This window comes from Aspergillus wentii (assembly GCF_001890725.1).
Source record: "Aspergillus wentii DTO 134E9 unplaced genomic scaffold ASPWEscaffold_4, whole genome shotgun sequence".
Taxonomy (NCBI): domain Eukaryota; kingdom Fungi; phylum Ascomycota; class Eurotiomycetes; order Eurotiales; family Aspergillaceae; genus Aspergillus; species Aspergillus wentii.
In genome coordinates, this window is record NW_024467835.1 from 3,170,777 (window position 1) to 3,189,426 (window position 18,650).

Consider the following 18,650-nt stretch of genomic DNA (forward strand, 5'->3'; position numbering starts at 1 on the left):
GGCAGACTGAGCAAGTGTAACGGGGGTTTGGTGTAGCGCCGGAGAAGAACAGGAAAAGCGAGAGGGGGACAGGCAGTGATATCCGGACATAAAGGACGATCATAATATGCAGTACGATAATGCCCAGAATAATGCAGTTAAAGTGGAGATTTTGTGTTAGTGCCGGAGATGAGATTTAGACCCGGATTTGACGGAGAATATAGAAGTGACAGAAGCGAGTTAATCTGAGGCAGTTATACGACCCGATGTTTCCGATGGATATGCTATAAAAGAGAGATGTAGCCTGTCATGTCGCTTGATCATCTGAAATTCGTTGTTCGATTACCATGTCTCAAACAAAAAACTTTCGAGTCGTCATCGTCGGTGGCTCAATTGCAGGCCTCACCCTTGCGCACAGTCTAGAACGAGCAAATATTGACTACGTCGTCCTCGAGGCTTACAATGATATCGCACCCCAAGTCGGGGCGTCGATTGGCGTCCTTCCCAATGGAGCAAGGATCCTCGATCAACTAGGCATATACGACGACATCCTAGATGAAGTTGAGCCAATGAAGGGTGCGAAATACTTAAAGGCCAATGGAGATATTCTGACAGAGGATACTGCTCCTCAGACCATCCATCAGAGTTAGGTTACACACATATTTATTGTTTATGAGTCTAACGTATACAGACATGGATATCCTGTGGCATTTTTGGACCGGCAGATCGTCTTGGCGATTCTGTATAAACATTTAGGAGACTCTCAGTCTCGAGTGCACTTGGAGAAAAAGGTCGTCCGTGTTGAGCATGTTGATTCTGGTGTTATCGCTCACTGTGCTGATGGCTCTTCATTCAATGGCGATATCGTCGTTGGAGCAGATGGAGTCAAGAGTACAATTCGACAGCAAATGTGGCAGCACATGATGGACATCAAGATGCATAATGCTGTCAAACGAGAAAAAGCTAGTATGTATACAGAGCCACCTGATCGACACTGCTAACACTTCACAGAAATGAAGTCTGAATATTCCTGCGTATTTGGAATCTCCAACGCAACACCCGGTTTGAAGCCAGGAGAGTCCCATCGCTCCTTTGGTGATGGCTTTTCCAGTCTTATTATCATCGGGAAGGAAGGCCGGGTATTCTGGTTTCTATTCACGAGATTGGAACAGACATACTCGATGTCCACTCTTCCTCGATTCACGCCAGACGATCTGAAACAGAACATTGCTTCCCATCTGGACAAATATGTTGCTGCGGGTGTCCCGTTTGCTGCGGTCTACAAGAATGCCATCACGACGACATATGTGCCTCTTGAGGAGGCTTTCTATAAATATTGGACTGTTGATAAATTTGTGTGTATTGGAGATTCGATACACAAAGTATGTACATCTCAACTATATATACGACTGCATACTGACAGTGATGATAGATGACGCCAAACATGGGCCAAGGAGGAAATAGCGCAATAGAAAGCGCTGCATCTCTAGCAAATATTCTGCATTCCTTTGTCAACTCTTCCTCGACATACTCACTCCAAGATCTGCGTTCCTGTTTATCATCATGGGAGTCGTCACGACAGCCTCGCGTCAACGGAATCTGGGCCAAGGCAAATGACCTCACGAGACTGGAGGCACTGGCGACATGGAAGCATAAAATCGTCGGGCTATACATGCTTCCACATCTCACCAGCATCTTGACCGACAAAACGTCGCGTTCCATCGTTGGCGCTGAGAAACTGGACTTCATCCCCGTCAAAGGATCTCAAGAATGTCTGATTCCATATGACAAGAACTACAGAAACATTCAAGATGAACCTGGCTGGAAGAGATTTATCTGGGCTCTTCCTCTGCTTAGCCTTCTGCTGGTGGCATTTTCAACTATGGATGCCACTCTTGTCAGCACTATCCCGTATCTCGGCCGCACTCTCCTGTCTGGTACATGGGAATCCAGTACGGGAGAAGCAGTCAGTCTATACAAGCCACAGTACCACTGGCAGTATCTGGATGATCTCTTTCGTCCAATGATTACCTGCTTTCTCCCATTCATCAGTGGCTCACATCCACTATCAAAACTCCAAATAAACTCATTCCTTACTGATCTCGGTCCGATCTACGCAATCTGGCTATTGGAAAGTTATCGTCGCGCACATCACTGGTCCATGCCACTCCTGTAAGTAACTTTCCCATCTTCTTGAACGATGAAAAAGCTAACAGTCCAGTCCGATTCTATTTGGACTCGCATTCCAACTCAAAGGCATCGGAAAGTTTGCTCCTATCTACTTTCTCCTCGACTTTATGCAATCACCGCTTTCCAAGATTCTTGTTGCGGACAGCAGCTACATCAGTCCCTCTCTTATCACGATGCTTTTTCCTGCTCTTATTCTGGGATACTATATTCCAACCTGGGCCAGCTTCGTAGCTCCCACTTTGGCGATGCGACAGAGCATTAATGCGGGTTGGCAGTTATTCCCGCTGATTGTGCCTGCTCTGCAGGTACTGCTTATGCTTGCTATGAAGATTGTTCCTGCAAAGCTACGTCCGAGAGTGACATTGTCTACACGGTTCTGCTCTTTCATCCTGGCCGTGGTCTCCGGTGCTGCATTCATCCATGTCCGGATGAACATTCCAGACAGCTCATCTCTTCTGGAAATATTCCTCCCTTCTACTACAGCCTCAGCTCAGTCATTCTCGGAAGGAATCGCTCGATTCTTACAATATGATGAGATCTTCTCGATGGGAAGTGCACTGATCTGGCTACTTTTGTGCTTTAGGGATCTTCAATTATACGGTGTTGTTGTGTCTTGGGTCAAGGTGGTGGGCGTTTTGGCTACCACGACTTGTTTGTTTGGACCCGGTGCTGCTGTTGCCATTGGATGGGGATGGAGAGAGGAGATATTGGCTGGTATTATGAGGGATAGAGGCTAGATGGATAGGATGATGTTATAGAAACATTGTTAGATGCAAGATAGATTATAGACATATTCCGATACTACTTCCGCAGTGAGTCACCACCAGAATAGCAGCAAATCGGATCATTCCATTCAGCACAGATACTCCAAGTGACTCCATAATTAATCTCCAATTCGGCAGTTTTTCTAGCCGAACGAATCTGGCCCGAGGGAAGAACCGAACGCGGGGAAGTTCTCCACTTTGGAGCTGTTGGAGATGCGATTATAAGCGTCTGTTTCCCATTTTAATATTCTGTGTATGTGAAAATGTCTGTAATTACTGATAATGATGCTTATAAACGGCGCGAGGGTATTCTCAGCGTTGTTGCCGGTTTCTGTGTGTTTGTCAATTCATGGTATGTTTCATCCTGCATATTGAAGCTATTCTGACAGCTCAGGGGATTGATCACGACATATGGTGCTTTTCAGGAATACTACCAAACCGTCCTTTTTCGCGATGAAACTCTTTCTGCTCTATCCTGGGTCGGAAGTATCCAGGCCACTCTCATTGTCATGGTTGGCATCGTGACTGGTCCATTAGTCGACTCTGGATATCTCCGTCCGTTGATTGTGACGGGCAGCTTTCTGGTCGTGTTTGGAATGATGATGACCAGTCTAGCTACACAATACTATCAAGTCCTTCTATCTCAAGGCTTCTGCGTCGGAATGGGTGGAGGCATCGCATACATCCCTGCTCTTGTTGTCATCTCCTCCAACTTTACCACCAGACGCCCTATCGCCATCGGCTGTGCCTCTATCGGATCGAGTGTAGGCAGCGTCATCTTCCCAATCATGTTCCGCCAGCTGCAGCCTCGTATAGGCTTCCCCTGGACTGTCCGCTGCATTGCCTTTATCAATCTCTTCATGGCGATCATCACCTGCGCCATTCTCTGCCGTCATCCAGGCAAAAAGACACGCGCACGAAGCATGATCGACTGGAAGGCCTTTAAGGAAGCCCCATTCACCTTATTCTCCGTGTCTTTAACATGCGTCATGTTGGCATATTACATCCCCATCTTCTACGTCGCCTCCTACGCCCGCACAGCGCTGCACACACCCCAAAATCTCTCCACCTACCTCGTGTCTATCATCAACGGCGCCTCTGCTTTTGGTCGAACACTACCCTACCTCCTCACATCGCACGTCAAGCCCATCTGCGTCGTGCTATTTGGCACCTCCGCCGCCGCCATCGCCATGTACACCTGGATCGCAGCAACAAACACACCCGGCTTCATCGTCTGGGCATGTTACTGGGGATTCCTCAGCGGCGTCCTCGTCACAGGACCTACGTCATCAATAGCCCATCCCGCCCTCTGCCCTGATAGCGATTTCCTCGGTACGAGAATGGGAATGATGTGGGGGATTAGTTCGTTTGGGTCGTTGGTGGGCACGCCGATTGCGGGGGCGTTGGTAAATATTTCCGAGGCGTATTTTTTGAAGGCGCAGATATTTGCGGGATGCTTGATGGTTGGCGCTGTGCTGTTGCAGCTGTGGCCTACGATTGTGGTTGTGAAGTATAAGGATAAATAGACATACAGTGATTGAAATATGAGTTCATTTCTAGATATGGTTGCCTGTATATCTTTCGCTACCTGTTTTAGTATATTCACCTCGATGCTCTTCTTCCCCTCCGATAATCCAAAAGCTGAAGATATCTATCGCAGAACAAGAACAAGCAAACAAGCATAAATCAACATGTCACCCTCAGCCCTTCCCTCAGAAGTCCGTTCAGACGACCTCATCCTCGTCTACACCAACCCACAGTGCAAAGATGCTCGTTGTCAGATCAACAGCAAACAATGAGCCCACTTCCAACACATCCTCAATCACAGTCCAGAATGTCTACTACCATATCCCAGACCATAAAGGATACTGGGCACTGTCTGGCCCGGATGTGTATTATGTGAACCAAGGCGAGCCTTGGAAGCATAACTACTGCCTATCGAACAGCTGCGACGGGAATGGGGATGATGGCGATGATGGCTCTCAGACGCTACTCTCTTCCGCTCTAGATTCTATGACTCGTCCTTGGCGACGAGCTGACGGGCAGCAGGAAGATATGATGATTCTACCCAGACCCCATGGACGGTATGCACTCTCTCCCATCACCAAGCAACATGCTAATGCTATACAGCGACGTCCTCAAACACTACTTCAACAACTCTTGTCCCAGCTGCGACACAACAACCTGGATCTGTCCTGGATGCCGAGACACCAGACAGCTATTCCCCGAACTCAGGGGGAACTGCGGCACCGACCAGGCCTGTCCGGTCTGCATGGGCGATGAATTCGCTTTCAACGACAGTGCAGCAATGGAGGAGCTTGATGGCCTCGAAGAACAACTCGGCGTGTATAGGAGCCAGTATAAGGATAGTATCTGTGCGGAGGAATTGCAGGAGCTAAAGGGTGTGGCGCTGGCGGTTTTGAGGGAGAGATATGAGGCTACGATTGAGAGGAAGATGGAGATGGGGATGCCGGTGGAGGATTTGGATGAGATGATGAAGAGCTGGACGGAGAATTACTATGATGTGGATGAGTGATGCAGTATTTCAAATGGACTGCGTATTTGCTATTGCTAGTGCTAATGCTCGTTTCTTTTTGTAATTCTTAATAACTTGCTGTGTTGTTGGTGAGATAAAGTCTCCGCTGTCGATCCTTTATAAGTCGCCGAATCGGACTGTTTGATATTTCCGCCTTGATACTCTCCGATACAATGACATATAAAAATAATACATCTTTTATTTTATACAAAGACATAGGATACTGTTATCAACTCTACACAGGATGTCCTCCATCGCCATCGCCGGTGCCAGCGATGTCTCCAAATACCTGATTGAAGAACTCATCGCCTCAAATCCATCGAAACCACCTCGTATGGCAGTGTTAACACGTTCTCTCTCCAATCGACCATGGTTTACTACAAACCCACACATTGAGCTGCATGTCTCAGACTACACAGCTTCATCCATCCTGTCAATCCTCAACAAACCAACGCAACTGCCCTCTTCTCATTCCTCCACTCAAACGACCCAGCTCACTATAACACAGCTCACGAAGCTATGCTCACAGCATGTCAAATGAGCGAGCACTGCAAACGATTCATCCCATCCGATTATGGCGGTGATATCGATCGCTTCCCGTATCTTCCACGGTTTTACGACTCGACTCATCGCGTATTCAGGGATACTCTCGCCAACGTGGAAGATGTAGAATGGACAGTCGTCAAAGGGGGCTGGTTTATGGATTATTTCGTACAGGGCAGCAAAGTTGATCCTACCATCATTCCATACGGCGGGTCAAGCCATGGCAACCAACCAGACAATATCTTCGATACCACCAAAGCCCGATCGTACATGAAGCCTCTCCCTGGCATCTTGCCTCTGGATCTGGATACTTTGACTGCAACTGTGCCAGGAACAGGCGATGAACCGGTTGGATGGACCTCCGCTCGAGATGTCGCCCGTGCATTGGTCAAGCTGCTCGATGCCCCTTTTGGGACCTGGGAGAGGCATACATATGTTGTTGGAGATATACAGACATGGAATGAGGCGATCAAAACTGTGGAACACTTTTACAGAAAGAGGTTTACTGTCACACATAAGACGACGGAGAATATCTTGCAGGCAGTGGAGGATGAAAAACTAGATGATGTTCAACGGGCGATTGCGTATATGGATGAGTGGAATATCACAGGTGCTAGTGCAGTGCCTATAGATAAGGTGGTGGAGCAGAGAGAGTGGTTCTTTTCTGATATGAGATTCCGGGGTATAGGAGAGTATATGGAGGATGCCTTCTTGAATGATTTAGATACTATGGTATAGTTTATGTCGACCATGGTTTCAGACGTATTTGTCGAGGGCTGTGTATACATGCAAACTTCATCCGTGTTCAAAAGTAAATAAAGTACATTTATCGACAATAAAAGCAGAAAACGAGAATCATTATCATCAAATCTCATATCAATTCATCCCACTACATCCAGCCATTATGTCGTGTTATATCTCAGTAATTCTTCCTATACGCAGAGCTAGGCACCGCAACACGACCCCCATTTGCCTTTCGTTGCTCTCGCATCTGACGTCGCAAGTCTTTGTTGTATTCGGGCGTTTTCATATACTCGGATTTGCGACGGGCTGTCCATCCTTGGCCGTCGTCGATATATCCCCACCAGTAGGGATCGTGATCGGTGTCTTTGCTGGATCCGAAGCACATTTTTGCTGACTTAGTGTGAGTGGCGGATACATGAAGCGGTGGACGTAACTTACCAAGTAATTGTGGAAGTGGTGATGAGTATATAGAATATTCACCGTTTGATTTGAGATTAGAAATAATATTAAGACTCATTGCTGAGTACACGCTTCTTATAACTTCTTATTCTGCTGACATTACTGCAGCAGATGATCTTCACAAGGCTGAGCAGCGCAACGTGTGGCCGTTTCGGGTTAGCCCGATTCACATTTTGCTATGGTTGGATGGAGAATAAAGTTATATCTTATTGCCTAAAATAGACTTGATGGTCATATTTCGAATATAATACAAAATCATGCCTCAACTGCTTTCTGCCTCAGGACTGCTTCCATTATGGCGTTGAGCTGATGATGTCACTATAGCTATCCAAATCCCGATCTGTCCTGAATAGGCAGGAGCTGATCAAGTTCCACGTGTTAGCAGAAGCAAGGAGTTTATATTACACAGTATGTCAAATCTACGCGTACCATGATTTACAGTGATTAAACCAAGTCAAAGAAATGGACTAAGGGGTCGTAGGCTATGGGGAATTAGTGCAGTTTAATGCTGAAATAAATGGGCAATGTCTACTTTCATTAAATAATATAAATGATAGCAAGTAGATGATTTGAAATAACATGCAGAACAATGCAATAAAACCTCACCGAGGTATTCCCGACAACCTCCGATTTAATAACGCTTCTTTCATCCAGTAGCACCAGTAAGGTATTCTTATTCTCCTTTTGTATTTTATCCTGCAGGATTGAAGAATCCCAACCGGCTGTCCCAGCTTCGCCTATTATGGCCTTTTTCACCGTTCTTGATCGTCCTGCTGTATCTGCAACATAGTAAAACATAGTAAACCAGTTTAAGATGGATATTCATCAATCTATGGCTATTATATAGAGCACTTATCGCAGATGCTGTCATAAAGAGCGTCTTTCCATAGGTATGATGGAGGTCGAAATAGTATTCGTCTTTTCCATTGGTGGATATAGAGATATCGATAAGTCGCAATAGCATTTTGGCCAGATGCCGGATTGCTATTCGGGTCAATGGAACTATGCTTATTCCACCCGACGGTTGCCGTTCTATAGAGTTGAGACACAGCCTTCCCCTGTCCATAGAGGACTGTGATAGGGTCAACTCTATTCCACATTTAGTGGCCTACATAGCACCGAACCTAGTAATGAGCTACAATTCCTATTTGGGAGGTATACTGCAGTTCTCTACAGGCTGACGTTGAGGCGTTGGACATCGATAGGGCAGGGATACATGGCTGTTGATGATATATGAGGCCATTGCGAGGATATCATATCTATCAAGGACGATGATTGTACCTGCCGTACAACGGGTAGATGTCATATGTAGTCCCTTGCGTGTGCGTTCACTGACATGGCAGATACATGCTACATATGTCACGGGTACACTATGTCATTTGTGCTCTTCTTGCGATTATTACAGTTGCCTTCTGCAATGTGTATAGCATCTCCACATCCAGGCCACCATGTGTATTGTCAAGCTTTTGGTCTAGACAGCTCGTGACAGTTTTATATTGTGGGTTACACGACATTCTGTTCAACCATCTTCATTTAGTCACGTTTTGTGGCATCTGCTATGAAATCACGATTATCTATGAATCATCATAATCTGGCAGCTATTTATACTGTCACAGTGCCATTCTACAACTATAATATACCAGAAACCATCGATCTTCATTCGCTTCTGCTATAGATCCGCAACAATGCAACTACCCAGGATGTATAACTCTCTACGAAATCTATTCTCATCCTATTTAAATGCAAATGGCTCATGTTTCCGCAGGTCATCCACTGCTGCCTTTGTCTTCCTCGAGACACTCTGGGAGGTTCGAATATCCTCACCCTCGTCATAAAGACATGCTGACCGACTCTCCAGGCCGGAGTTAGTCATGTATTTGTCGTCTTTGGCTTCGATAATCCTTCGATCTTGGGAGCCATTGGAGTCGGTCAGAAGACCAGACCAGATCGCTTCCCCAAGATTGTAACGTGTCCGACAGAGGTGAGCCATCAGCATCCATATTTTGAGTGGAAACTCATGGCGTATATAGTTTGTCGCGGTGTCCATGGCAGATGGCTTTTCCCGATTAACAGGGAAAATGCAAGCTATCTTTGTGCGTGGCGACGTGGGAACAGAGGAATTGGGTGCTGCGATGCATAATGCCTCGATTGGACGAGTGCCGGTGCTCGTCTTTGCGGAACTGTCGTCTATAGCACTGAACGGGGAAACGGCCGGTTTTCGGTCTGACTATAAGCAGTATATCCCAGATTTGCCTGATCAGAGACAAATTGCCTCGCAGTATTGCCGATACACGGAGCAGATTACGAAGGGGAAGAATATCCGGCAATTTGTTAACAGGGGAATACAGTTTGCGAATAGTGAACCTAAGGGCCCTGTCTATCTAACCGCTGCGAGGGAAATACTGGCAGATGAGGTTGAAAGTATACCGAGTCTATCATTGAAAGTGTCTGTATCGCCTTCGCCTCTGTCCGATTTTGGGGTGGAGATGATCGCGAATCATCTGGTCTACGCAGACGAACCACTCATTATCACCAGCTACTCAGGACGAAATCCAGAAGCAGTGAGCAATCTGATTGCATTGGCCGACACTGTCAAGCATCTTCACGTGTTGAGCATGGGCGGCAGTGAAATGTCCTTCCCAGCAAACCATCCTGCGTCTTTAGGAACACGATGGGGGGCACATCCAGCAGTCGCAACGGCAGATGTCATCCTAGTCCTTGACTGCGATGTTCCATGGGTGTCTACGCAATGCAGACCGTCAGGTTCCGCAAAGATCTTCCATATTGACATCGATCCATTGAAACCGCAGATGACTCTCTGCGACATTCCTTCTCTGGCAACATTTCGCGCCGACTCGGCCATGTCATTCAAACAACTCAACCGCTGCATCAATAACTGCGCTCTCATGAAATCCCAAATCGCCCAAACGATGAGCTATCGCGATGGGTTTTATAGATACCGCAGACTTTCCAACGAGCATATCCCCGTCTACGGTCCGCGCGATCCCCTCAACGCATTCCATCTGATAAAAGAAGTCCGCAAGTTCTGTCCCGAAGATACAATCTGGGCCGTTGAAGCGGCTACTTTATCATCCATCGTGGCCAATCAAGTCGCAGCCACACATCCCAAGTCGTGGTTTACCTGTGGCGGAGGCCATGGATGGTCTGGTGGTGGTGCACTAGGCATCAAACTAGCCACTGACTTCCTGCGTGGAGGCAAAGGGAAGGGGAAATTCGTGTGCCAGATTGTCGGCGACGGGGGATATATGTCTTCCATTCCCAGCTCTGTGTATTGGATATCTCACCGGTATGGGATCCCCGTGCTTACCATCATGCTGAACAACGAGAGATGGGCTGCTCCTCGCCCAGCTCCGTTGGCTGTTCAATCGAACGGGTATGGATCAAGGATGATAAGCAAGAAGCTGGGAGCGTCATCTCAGCAGTCGCCTAATTATCCTGGTATTGCTGCTGCTGCGTCCGGGGGGAGTATCTGGGCTGGATGTGCGTCGACAGTGGCTGAGTTGGCATAGCTATTACCAGACGCTGTGGATAGTGTGTTGGATGGGAGAAGTGCTGTCCTTGAGGCGAAACTGTGCAAATCATCAGGTCGTGTAACCTGAGGATGTTTTTTACTGGTTTTAATATCTACTGCTCGCAAGGATGGATCCTGTAATTATCGTGACTAGAACGAATACAACTGCTGCCTAACTATGACAACCACTTCAAAAATGATGTCCTCGAAGTAATAATTGTAGCCTACGGACAATGTCTTCGAACGAAAGACAAAGTGTAGAATACGAATGTCTTACCTGCATCCGGACCAAGTCACCTGAATGGCATCATTACACTTTATGATCCATCCAGCATATCCTTGCATTAATACTCGCCGAGTCACGCCACTTTAGAATGTCAGATCGATCGAATTGGCGGGGTCTCAAGCCACCTCGTAATTCGAACCGCGGATTGGCTTCCACGTTTGCTTACTGCATACGAGATGCACTTGATCATCTGCATCTAGTATTTTAGAGTGTGGGGTTTGGTAGATTTACTTTGGTGGGCCTGAAGTATATGGTCTACTGAGTATATTCTCATGCATGTCTTATGGTTGAAATGGATCTATTTTTGATATCGAAATTTACCTGCAGTGTTCGTATGTATTCTAGGCAGGCGATCTGAGACTTTGATCATGCGACATGGTAAGCACAATTGACTGTAGACTTGAAGGTGTCCCTTATATGTAATAGCAAAGATATAAAAGCCAGCGTTCCTACCTGACAGCTTCATCATCCAAAACATCCTCAACAATCAAACCATCAATACAATCCATTCTCACTCAGCAACATCAACCAAAATGCAGTTCACCATCACCACCGTCCTCTCCCTGCTCACTGCCTCCGTTGCAGCTTCTCCCCTTCAAACCCGCGAAGCCAACCAAGTCACCTTTGCCCTCTCCAACGACCAGTCCGGTGCCTATGCCAGCGTCAACTTCCACGCCGATGGCACCGACCAGTACCTTTCCTCCCTCTTTGCCGGCACTTCCGTCGCTGCTGATGGACATGTTCTTGCTTCCTCTGCCCAGCTGACTGCCTTCCCTCAAACCGTCGTCTGTACGCTGAAGAATAACGGTGTCACAATCGATACCCTTACTGCTCAGCACACCTATGTTGATCTGGATGCATACGCAGGGTCTGCTTATCCGATTAACTTGGACGGTGGGGTGATTAACTGCTGGGCTTGATCTGGATGTCATTGCGAGTGATATCAATGGAAGAAATAGGGGTTGGGTATAGCAATCAGGAGAGTTTGGTTATGTTTTAGTCACTCCTTAATCACATAATATTATTATTTTGATCCGATATGCAATCGTACTCTATGGTGTTGATTGATGATATCTGTTTTGATTTATACTATTCTGGACAACATGAAGCTATACAAATCCATAACGGGTCGATCGTGGATCCACCACGCTAAGCCGCATGCAGACTGGCGGTGAACAAAACAAGATAACAATGATTTCCCCTCTTTTCCCCCTCAAAACAACTCCAAAACAACCTCCTCAAATCCCCTGCTTGACGCAAAGACACAATGTTTCGCTTGCCTAACCTCTCTCGTAGAGCTCTGAAGCCATATGTGGCTGAGTTTCTTGGAACAGCCCTGCTGATTGTCATTGGAGACGGCGTGGTCGCACAATGCCTCCTGTCCGACTACCAGTATGGCACCTGGCTGTCGATTAACATCGCATGGGCAGCTGCTGTCTGTCTGTCGGGATATCTTTCCGATCCCAGTCCTGCCATCAATCCGGCTGTCACTATTGCCATGGCTCTCATTCGTCCTTCTCGCGGACAGTGGAAAAAGCTGCCAGGAACGCTGTTTGCCCAGTTCTTCGGTGGCTTTGTCGGTGCCGCCATTGTCTATATCAACTACCGATCGGCCATCAAGGCCTGGGATCCCGAGTACACCATCCCCGGTGGCTCAATTCTGAGTCCAAAGGGACACCACTCCGCTGGTATCTTCTCGACGTATCCGTCCGACTTTTTCACCTCCAACTGGGAGGCTGCATTCTCTGAATGGCTCGGATCAGCGGTTCTCATGTTCGGCGCCCTCAGCATCGCAGACCCGATCAATAAGTCTCGGTTCCACTCTTCCCAGCTCTCCATGTTTCTCCTCCTGCTTGCTATCGGTGCTGCGTTGGGCTGGCAGACTGGATATGTATGTTCCTCTGACCCTATAAAGGAAACCTGGTCTTACTGATTATCTCTAGGCCATCAACCCCGCGAGAGACTTTGGTCCACGACTTTTCTCTGCTATCGTCTATGGTAGAGAGGTCTTCATTTCCGATAACTACTACTTCATCGTTCCTATCATCGCCCCGATTGTTGGCTGCATCGTCGGTGCTGTAGTCTACGATGGTCTTCTCTACGAGGGAGACGGATCTCGCGTTACTGATGCTCTCGACAAGGCTGAGGATCGCGATGGATCTCTCCGATTGGATTGAACTATTGACGATACAGGGTAGTATTTGACGACAAGCGCTTAACGATTCAATCCGTTTGATGACCCATACTGATCGGATACTTTTGACATGCGATCACACGATTATGCCCTGCAACGATGTTTCTATATAGCAGTTTTCTATAGTTTGGGGATGCTGTTTGACCACTTACGAATGACGGTTATGTATGCATGATGTTTTAGATTGATTGTCTAGTTTAGATTTGAATGAAATACGATATTCGAGTCCTTCAATAAAAATATCGTTGTTATCACATCCTCCATTTATCTCTGAGTTACCCTTATCGTCACCTCACCGGGATAGAATCGAGTGAATACAGTCAAATTCCACTAGGCTTAAAAGGTGACATGACAGCCTCACCTAGGAGTCTAGGTCGACTTGTGATTTCAGCTTTGACATCAGGTTTAATTCCGTACATTTTGTTCTAGAACATTACTACCTCATCTTCCACTCACTTCTTAGTCATACTATGATTCTTTCTAAAAGTTCCTCCAAAAACTTCTTGTGGTGCCTAGTGGAAGTAACCTTTGCAGGAATTGATATCGATCGATCAGTGAATGAAAGGTCCAACCAGCGCTTCCCCAGCAACAAGACGCACAAAGACAATTAATCTGTTCGACTTCCCCTCCACCTTTCTACATCTCTCCCAACAACCACGACCCGACAGCAATGGAGAACCCCTCCTCTGCCCCCTCCATCTGCGCCCACTGCCAGAATTCCACTACGAAGAAATGCAGTGGATGCTCAGACGCTCCTAGATACGACAAAGAAACCCCCCAGCCAACCTTCTACTGCAGCCGAGTTTGTCAGAAGAGCGACTGGGACAGACACAAAACGAACTGCAAGCGTCTGCAGACTCGCAAGACTCTTTCTCGAGCGGCCTCATTCCTTCAAGCTATCTTTTACAGGATTCGTCTCCATGCCTATCCTCTTCAGTTCACGACCGTGCGTGCTGTTGGCTCGACTGTATATCTCGAAGGATACAAAGGAGAAGTATCACGTCTCCAACGACAGCTGACACCCTTCTCCGCTGATGTCAAGGGCGGTCAGGACATCTTGGACGCGGCGTTGGTGTATATCGGATGCTCGGAGGCGATGGTGTATCTCTACGCCTTTGTCGCAGCGCTCCTGATGGGTAATATTCGCTCCAAATCTTCTACCACAGATCGACAAGAGACAGTGCTAACCGTGTATAGACATCTCCTTCACAGTCGAAGAAATCCAATTCGAAGCCACCAACAACAAACTCTCGATCAAAACCTGCTTCGCCAACGGCGGTGACCAATTCGGACACTTCCCAGGACACAACGTCTACCGCATCACCCTCCTTAACGGCGAAGTCTGGGCCATCGACCCCAGCGGCGCGCAGTACGGATACCACGGCGCCCTCTATCCCTGGAGCGAACTCGCAGCGCATCGTGTCGGAAAGGCCAAGCATGAGTTCCATTTTGGGTACTTCCGCGACACGTTTCGTCTGCAGTATGGTCTTTTCCGCCGTACGCAAAATGACGTCTCCGAGTTGACGGAACAGCTTGATCTTGCGATGGCCATTGAGGGGAAGATCGATGTGCTTGTCAAGCCGTATGCGGGCAAGTTGAAGACGATCTTGAAGGGTAGCGATGCTGCTTTTGGGAAGGCTAAGGCTGAGTTTTTGGGGCGCTTGGAGGCCGTCATTGTTACTTCGTTGGACGAGATTTATCAACCTGAGCGGATTGTACGCAGGACAAAGGAGGTTCAGCGTCGTTTACACTTGATTGAACAGGGCGTGGGTGTTAGCTGCATTGGAATCGAGGATATGATGATTTTGGCCTTTTGATGTCGCGGCGAAAGAATTGGCTACATGAACCAAGGGGCATGGCATATGCAGTACAACTGCGTGCATGGAATGAGCTGCACTTTTAGATAAGATCTCAAATCATACTTCTATTCGGAAATTGCAAATATACAGTAGTTGCAGACGCAAGTTCTTATCATACTCAACAAGCCTTCTGTCATGTTCTACGGTGGGGCCGCTGTCATCTATATATGTTCCATGGGCTCACCTACTATTATGTAGCCAATCTCCACCCATGCCAATAAAATATTTTTTGACTCGAAAAAAAAAAAACAAAAATTCACAGTAGCATAAAACAGAAACATTGAAAATAATTCTAGACGGAATAATGCCATACACTGAATTCCACACTCGTCGGACCGATGCCTCCAACGTTACGCTGCTCGACACCAACGGCGCTATTCTCTACAAAACAGATTATAGTGGCCTTTTACTCAAAATAGTCCAGCTCAATGACATGCCTATTCTGAAGCGATATATTGCAAAACACCTTAGACATGCCCTGGCCCCAGATGAAGCGGCTTACTACGACCCGTTCTGGGTTGCCGCGACGCATGGAAGCACGGATGCTCTTCGCCTGCTTCTTAATCATTATAAGGTGGATGCAGCTCAGTCAACACAACCGCTCAACGAGCGAGGATATCTCTTGCTGAATGTGGCGTGTCGATATGCGCAGCTTGAGACGGTGCGGTTTCTGCTGGATAGCCAAACCTCGTTGAATATTCATGATAGAGATGGTTATGGTAAGACGGCGTTGCTGTGTGCTACTGATTCTCTTGTTTATCTGGTTTGGAACGGAGGGAATTATGATAACGTCAGACAGGATTGGATAAGCGATCGCATTGATCGTGGCGAGGAATTGATAAACTTGCTCCTCGATATGGGCGCTTCCGCTCGCGACGCTATTACCATCAACCGCGGCCAGCAAAACGATGAAGATAGACAGGCGCAGCCGGTTGATACTGTAGCCATCTCCCATGCTAGTTACAAGTGAAACGGCTGGTTGACAATGGTGCTGATATATATGCAAAGCAGCAATACAGCGACAATGGAAATACTAGATTTGGAAGAGGGAGGACCGTAGCTGAGAATGTCACTGCTCTTCACCTTGATAGCTGGTATTAGAATGTGGAAGGAATTCAAGCGCTGCTCGATCAATGCGACAGAGACAGCGACGTCGACAACGATACTGCAAATGTGGTATCGTCGCGCGATAGCAACGGGCGCCTTCCACTGCACTGGGCTGCCGCAGTGCACAATCTGTGCGTTGCAACATGCTCTCTGAAGAAGAAATTTCTTCCCATATAACCAAAAGACTCAACATCCTCCTCACCAGAAACCCCAACACCATAGACACCCAAGACAAGGAGGGATCGACAGCCCTGCACTACGCGACAGGAAGCCACGCCGGATGCGGAAACAGCGACTCCCACCTCACCACAAAATTCCCATGCGAAAACGGGGGAACGCGCGGCTAGAAAACAACAATGGACAGATTGCGTTACACATACTAGCTTCGCGCTCTGTGGACGGCGAGCTGATTAACACTGCCATGCTGGACGGGCTGGTCGCCATGGTGCTAGCATAGACCACGCCGACGCGGATGGCAACACCGCTCTTCACATTCTGGCGAGGAACTTGGGACAGGTGAATGCGGCGAAGTTTCTGGTTAGTTAGTCGAGGGTCGGATGTGAGTGCCCGAATAACAAGGGGAATACACCGCTACATGAAGCGATGGTCGGGATGATGCGGTCGCGGCAGACCCGAGAAGGGAAAATTGAGGATGTGACAATGGGTGATCGGATTAAAGCGCAGGATGCGATGATTGGTGTGCTGCAGGCAGGAGAAAAAGAGAGTTTGATGGACAGGGCCAATTCAGCCGGGAAGACAGCAGAGCCAGGTGGCAGGCATAAAATAGGATGAAGCTGGGATATTAGGTAATTCAAAGGAAAATCCCCGCCAGCCAATAGAAATGGGAATAGATGGCTGTGGCTGGATAAGACCCACTCAGTGCCGCCTTTCCGATCGCCGATCGTCGCAGCCGCGATTCCGAGAGCTTAACTTAGTCTATTGTCTGTTTGCGGTTGACAGGAAGAGTTTTAAAGTCAATTACAATATAGATGAAGGTGAAGTAATAGTGATTAATGTAGGTGATGTATATGGTTATTGTATTTTATTTTTGACATTAATTATTAATATGGTATAAGATATAATCATGAAATCAGACCCAAACACCAACACCAGTCTATCGCCTGAGCGTATGCCTCATTTTCGTAAAGTTGTGCCATGTCTAATGGCTGTCGCAATCACTTAAAAGTGGAATCTATTGTAATTAGTATTGAATAGATATCAACCAAAACATGAGTAGAACATACCGTCGCGAGATTCTTTGCTTCCATCCAAGGCTTGAGGTAGAGCTGCTGCGAGAGGCATTCGCCGGGGTGCTGACATCGAGCTGGCTAGCAGCAGGAGTGGCCAAAGGAGTCACTGCAGGAGTTGTGGCAGGAGTGTTCTGGCGCGATTTGGAGAAGCGGTAGGTCTCCTGGCCGATCATGGGGTATGGGAAAGTCATTTTTAATGTGGTTGTTGTGGTTTGATTGTTTGGAGAGGATGGAATTGTTTGGTGGACTGAGGGATTGTTCCAATTGTTTGTAGGTTTGTAAAGGAAGAATGATTCTGATGGATGAGAGAAACGATGGACGGAGCCAGCGTCCGTTTATATAACTTCCAGGGCTCCTTTTTGTTGATTTTTGCTCTGATTTTTCCCGATCATGGGAACGCCAAAAATAATGGGCGGCACGCTGGATCCGATGGCGATGGACGGACTAGACCGCAGTGGGATGATCGACTCGGGCTTAGCCTGACTCATCGCCTTATCAAAACCCTCATACAAAAAATTTTCACCACGCGGTGCCGTCGCAACCGACCTGGTCGCTTCGAGATTTCCTCATTGTGAATCATCCATGATGTGTTCTTACGACAGCAGCCTTCCCAGCCACTGACAACGCATCATTGCTCATATGGAATTAATATTTTGCAAATATCTGAATCACCAGCATCGAAAAAAAGCCAATAAAAAATATGATTCGCAGATCGGAATATTGGCATGCCCCACTCAAGCACTTGGTAGCTTCAGCCAGTAAAAACGCGTACAACAAAGCTTGTCTATAATTGGAACTATTCACTCCTGAGGGATTTTCAGAATATTTCCTATCTTCACCATTAGTAAATTAAATTATTCCAGAACAATTGATGACTAGGAGAATAATACTATGTAAATCAGGATGCTCAGCTAATGAAACAGGATTTGACATGCGTTATTCAGCGACTGCCTCAGCATGTGCCATGTCCCAACAGTTACACCGCAGAAATCATCGAAGAGCCAAATGCAACCTCGTCCAGCTGAAACTTGGTTCTGTGACATTTCTGGCTAGACTGACATCAAACAATGATCCTAAGCGCTTTTCCCACGATATTCCACGTAATCAACACCATGCGACCGTGTCTTCTGATTTTACTACTATGGACTATGTAGGTCGCATCAGACGATAGGCCACATACTCAAAGTACGTACTCCCCAAGCCCCTG

General features: G+C 47.2%; 12 protein-coding genes across 12 annotated transcripts; 11 read left to right on the forward strand and 1 right to left on the reverse strand.

Moving 5' to 3' along the window:
• Positions 1-173: 173 nt before the first annotated feature.
• ASPWEDRAFT_740865 (FAD-dependent oxidoreductase) lies at positions 174-3,003 on the forward strand. Its single transcript, XM_040839434.1, has 6 exons — positions 174-555; position 624; positions 671-945; positions 991-1,361; positions 1,412-2,151; positions 2,201-3,003. The coding sequence occupies exons 1-6, from the start codon at positions 327-329 to the stop codon at positions 2,904-2,906; spliced, it is 2,322 nt and encodes a 773-aa protein (XP_040689509.1). The 5' UTR covers positions 174-326; the 3' UTR covers positions 2,907-3,003.
• Positions 3,004-3,196: 193 nt separating this feature from the next.
• On the forward strand, positions 3,197-4,489 carry ASPWEDRAFT_156075 (putative MFS monocarboxylate transporter; the record flags this gene model as incomplete). The annotated part of the gene is made up of 2 exons (XM_040829696.1): positions 3,197-3,285; positions 3,328-4,489. 2 exons carry the CDS (start codon positions 3,197-3,199, stop codon positions 4,457-4,459), a joined length of 1,221 nt encoding a protein of 406 aa, XP_040689510.1. The 3' UTR covers positions 4,460-4,489.
• A 198-nt stretch (positions 4,490-4,687) lies between these two features.
• ASPWEDRAFT_183845 (uncharacterized protein) lies at positions 4,688-5,469 on the forward strand (the record flags this gene model as incomplete). Its single annotated transcript, XM_040831996.1, has 2 exons — positions 4,688-5,017; positions 5,064-5,469. The coding sequence occupies exons 1-2, from the start codon at positions 4,701-4,703 to the stop codon at positions 5,467-5,469; spliced, it is 723 nt and encodes a 240-aa protein (XP_040689511.1). The 5' UTR covers positions 4,688-4,700.
• A 230-nt stretch (positions 5,470-5,699) lies between these two features.
• On the forward strand, positions 5,700-7,129 carry ASPWEDRAFT_41077 (uncharacterized protein). Its single transcript, XM_040835463.1, has one exon. The coding sequence runs from the start codon at positions 5,989-5,991 to the stop codon at positions 6,748-6,750; it is 762 nt and encodes a 253-aa protein (XP_040689512.1). The 5' UTR covers positions 5,700-5,988; the 3' UTR covers positions 6,751-7,129.
• On the forward strand, positions 6,834-7,241 carry ASPWEDRAFT_531365 (uncharacterized protein). Its single transcript, XM_040837835.1, has one exon. It carries the CDS (start codon positions 6,917-6,919, stop codon positions 7,148-7,150), a length of 234 nt encoding a protein of 77 aa, XP_040689513.1. The 5' UTR covers positions 6,834-6,916; the 3' UTR covers positions 7,151-7,241.
• A 1,659-nt stretch (positions 7,242-8,900) lies between these two features.
• ASPWEDRAFT_60029 (uncharacterized protein) lies at positions 8,901-10,932 on the forward strand (the record flags this gene model as incomplete). The annotated part of the gene is made up of 4 exons (XM_040838493.1): positions 8,901-8,917; positions 8,981-9,023; positions 9,074-9,196; positions 9,246-10,932. The coding sequence occupies 4 exons, from the start codon at positions 8,901-8,903 to the stop codon at positions 10,743-10,745; spliced, it is 1,683 nt and encodes a 560-aa protein (XP_040689514.1). The 3' UTR covers positions 10,746-10,932.
• Positions 10,933-11,289: 357 nt separating this feature from the next.
• Positions 11,290-12,133, forward strand: ASPWEDRAFT_531408 (uncharacterized protein). The gene is made up of 2 exons (XM_040837836.1): positions 11,290-11,411; positions 11,460-12,133. Exon 2 carries the CDS (start codon positions 11,567-11,569, stop codon positions 11,951-11,953), a length of 387 nt encoding a protein of 128 aa, XP_040689515.1. The 5' UTR covers positions 11,290-11,411; positions 11,460-11,566; the 3' UTR covers positions 11,954-12,133.
• A 167-nt stretch (positions 12,134-12,300) lies between these two features.
• On the forward strand, positions 12,301-13,210 carry ASPWEDRAFT_172631 (uncharacterized protein; the record flags this gene model as incomplete). Its single annotated transcript, XM_040830948.1, has 2 exons — positions 12,301-12,924; positions 12,977-13,210. 2 exons carry the CDS (start codon positions 12,301-12,303, stop codon positions 13,208-13,210), a joined length of 858 nt encoding a protein of 285 aa, XP_040689516.1.
• Positions 13,211-13,897: 687 nt separating this feature from the next.
• On the forward strand, positions 13,898-15,044 carry ASPWEDRAFT_183849 (zinc finger MYND domain-containing protein; the record flags this gene model as incomplete). The annotated part of the gene is made up of 2 exons (XM_040831997.1): positions 13,898-14,363; positions 14,425-15,044. 2 exons carry the CDS (start codon positions 13,898-13,900, stop codon positions 15,042-15,044), a joined length of 1,086 nt encoding a protein of 361 aa, XP_040689517.1.
• A 346-nt stretch (positions 15,045-15,390) lies between these two features.
• Positions 15,391-16,056, forward strand: ASPWEDRAFT_172633 (uncharacterized protein; the record flags this gene model as incomplete). The annotated part of the gene is made up of 1 exon (XM_040830949.1): positions 15,391-16,056. One exon carries the CDS (start codon positions 15,391-15,393, stop codon positions 16,054-16,056), a length of 666 nt encoding a protein of 221 aa, XP_040689518.1.
• Positions 16,057-16,061: 5 nt separating this feature from the next.
• Positions 16,062-16,922, forward strand: ASPWEDRAFT_41079 (uncharacterized protein). Its single transcript, XM_040835464.1, has one exon. The coding sequence runs from the start codon at positions 16,337-16,339 to the stop codon at positions 16,538-16,540; it is 204 nt and encodes a 67-aa protein (XP_040689519.1). The 5' UTR covers positions 16,062-16,336; the 3' UTR covers positions 16,541-16,922.
• Positions 16,923-17,322: 400 nt separating this feature from the next.
• On the reverse strand, positions 17,323-17,696 carry ASPWEDRAFT_183850 (uncharacterized protein). The gene is made up of 2 exons (XM_040831998.1): positions 17,438-17,696; positions 17,323-17,385 (listed from the first exon to the last, which is right to left on the reverse strand). The coding sequence occupies exons 1-2, from the start codon at positions 17,632-17,634 to the stop codon at positions 17,373-17,375; spliced, it is 210 nt and encodes a 69-aa protein (XP_040689520.1). The 5' UTR covers positions 17,635-17,696; the 3' UTR covers positions 17,323-17,372.
• Between the last annotated feature and the right edge of the window lie 954 nt (positions 17,697-18,650).

Bases quoted from the DNA above. Each gene is read 5' to 3' on its own strand.
- ASPWEDRAFT_531365 (XM_040837835.1), top strand. From the start codon at position 6,917: ATGTCGTGTTATATCTCAGTAATTCTTCCTATACGCAGAGCTAGGCAC.
- ASPWEDRAFT_41079 (XM_040835464.1), top strand. From the start codon at position 16,337: ATGCTCTCTGAAGAAGAAATTTCTTCCCATATAACCAAAAGACTCAAC.
- ASPWEDRAFT_740865 (XM_040839434.1), top strand. From the start codon at position 327: ATGTCTCAAACAAAAAACTTTCGAGTCGTCATCGTCGGTGGCTCAATT. The intron at 1,362-1,411 runs GTATGTACATCT...CAGTGATGATAG, and splicing joins TTGGAGATTCGATACACAAA to ATGACGCCAAACATGGGCCA. The intron at 2,152-2,200 runs GTAAGTAACTTT...CTAACAGTCCAG, and splicing joins CACTGGTCCATGCCACTCCT to TCCGATTCTATTTGGACTCG.
- ASPWEDRAFT_531408 (XM_040837836.1), top strand. From the start codon at position 11,567: ATGCAGTTCACCATCACCACCGTCCTCTCCCTGCTCACTGCCTCCGTT.
- ASPWEDRAFT_41077 (XM_040835463.1), top strand. From the start codon at position 5,989: ATGCTCACAGCATGTCAAATGAGCGAGCACTGCAAACGATTCATCCCA.
- ASPWEDRAFT_183850 (XM_040831998.1), bottom strand. From the start codon at position 17,634: ATGACTTTCCCATACCCCATGATCGGCCAGGAGACCTACCGCTTCTCC.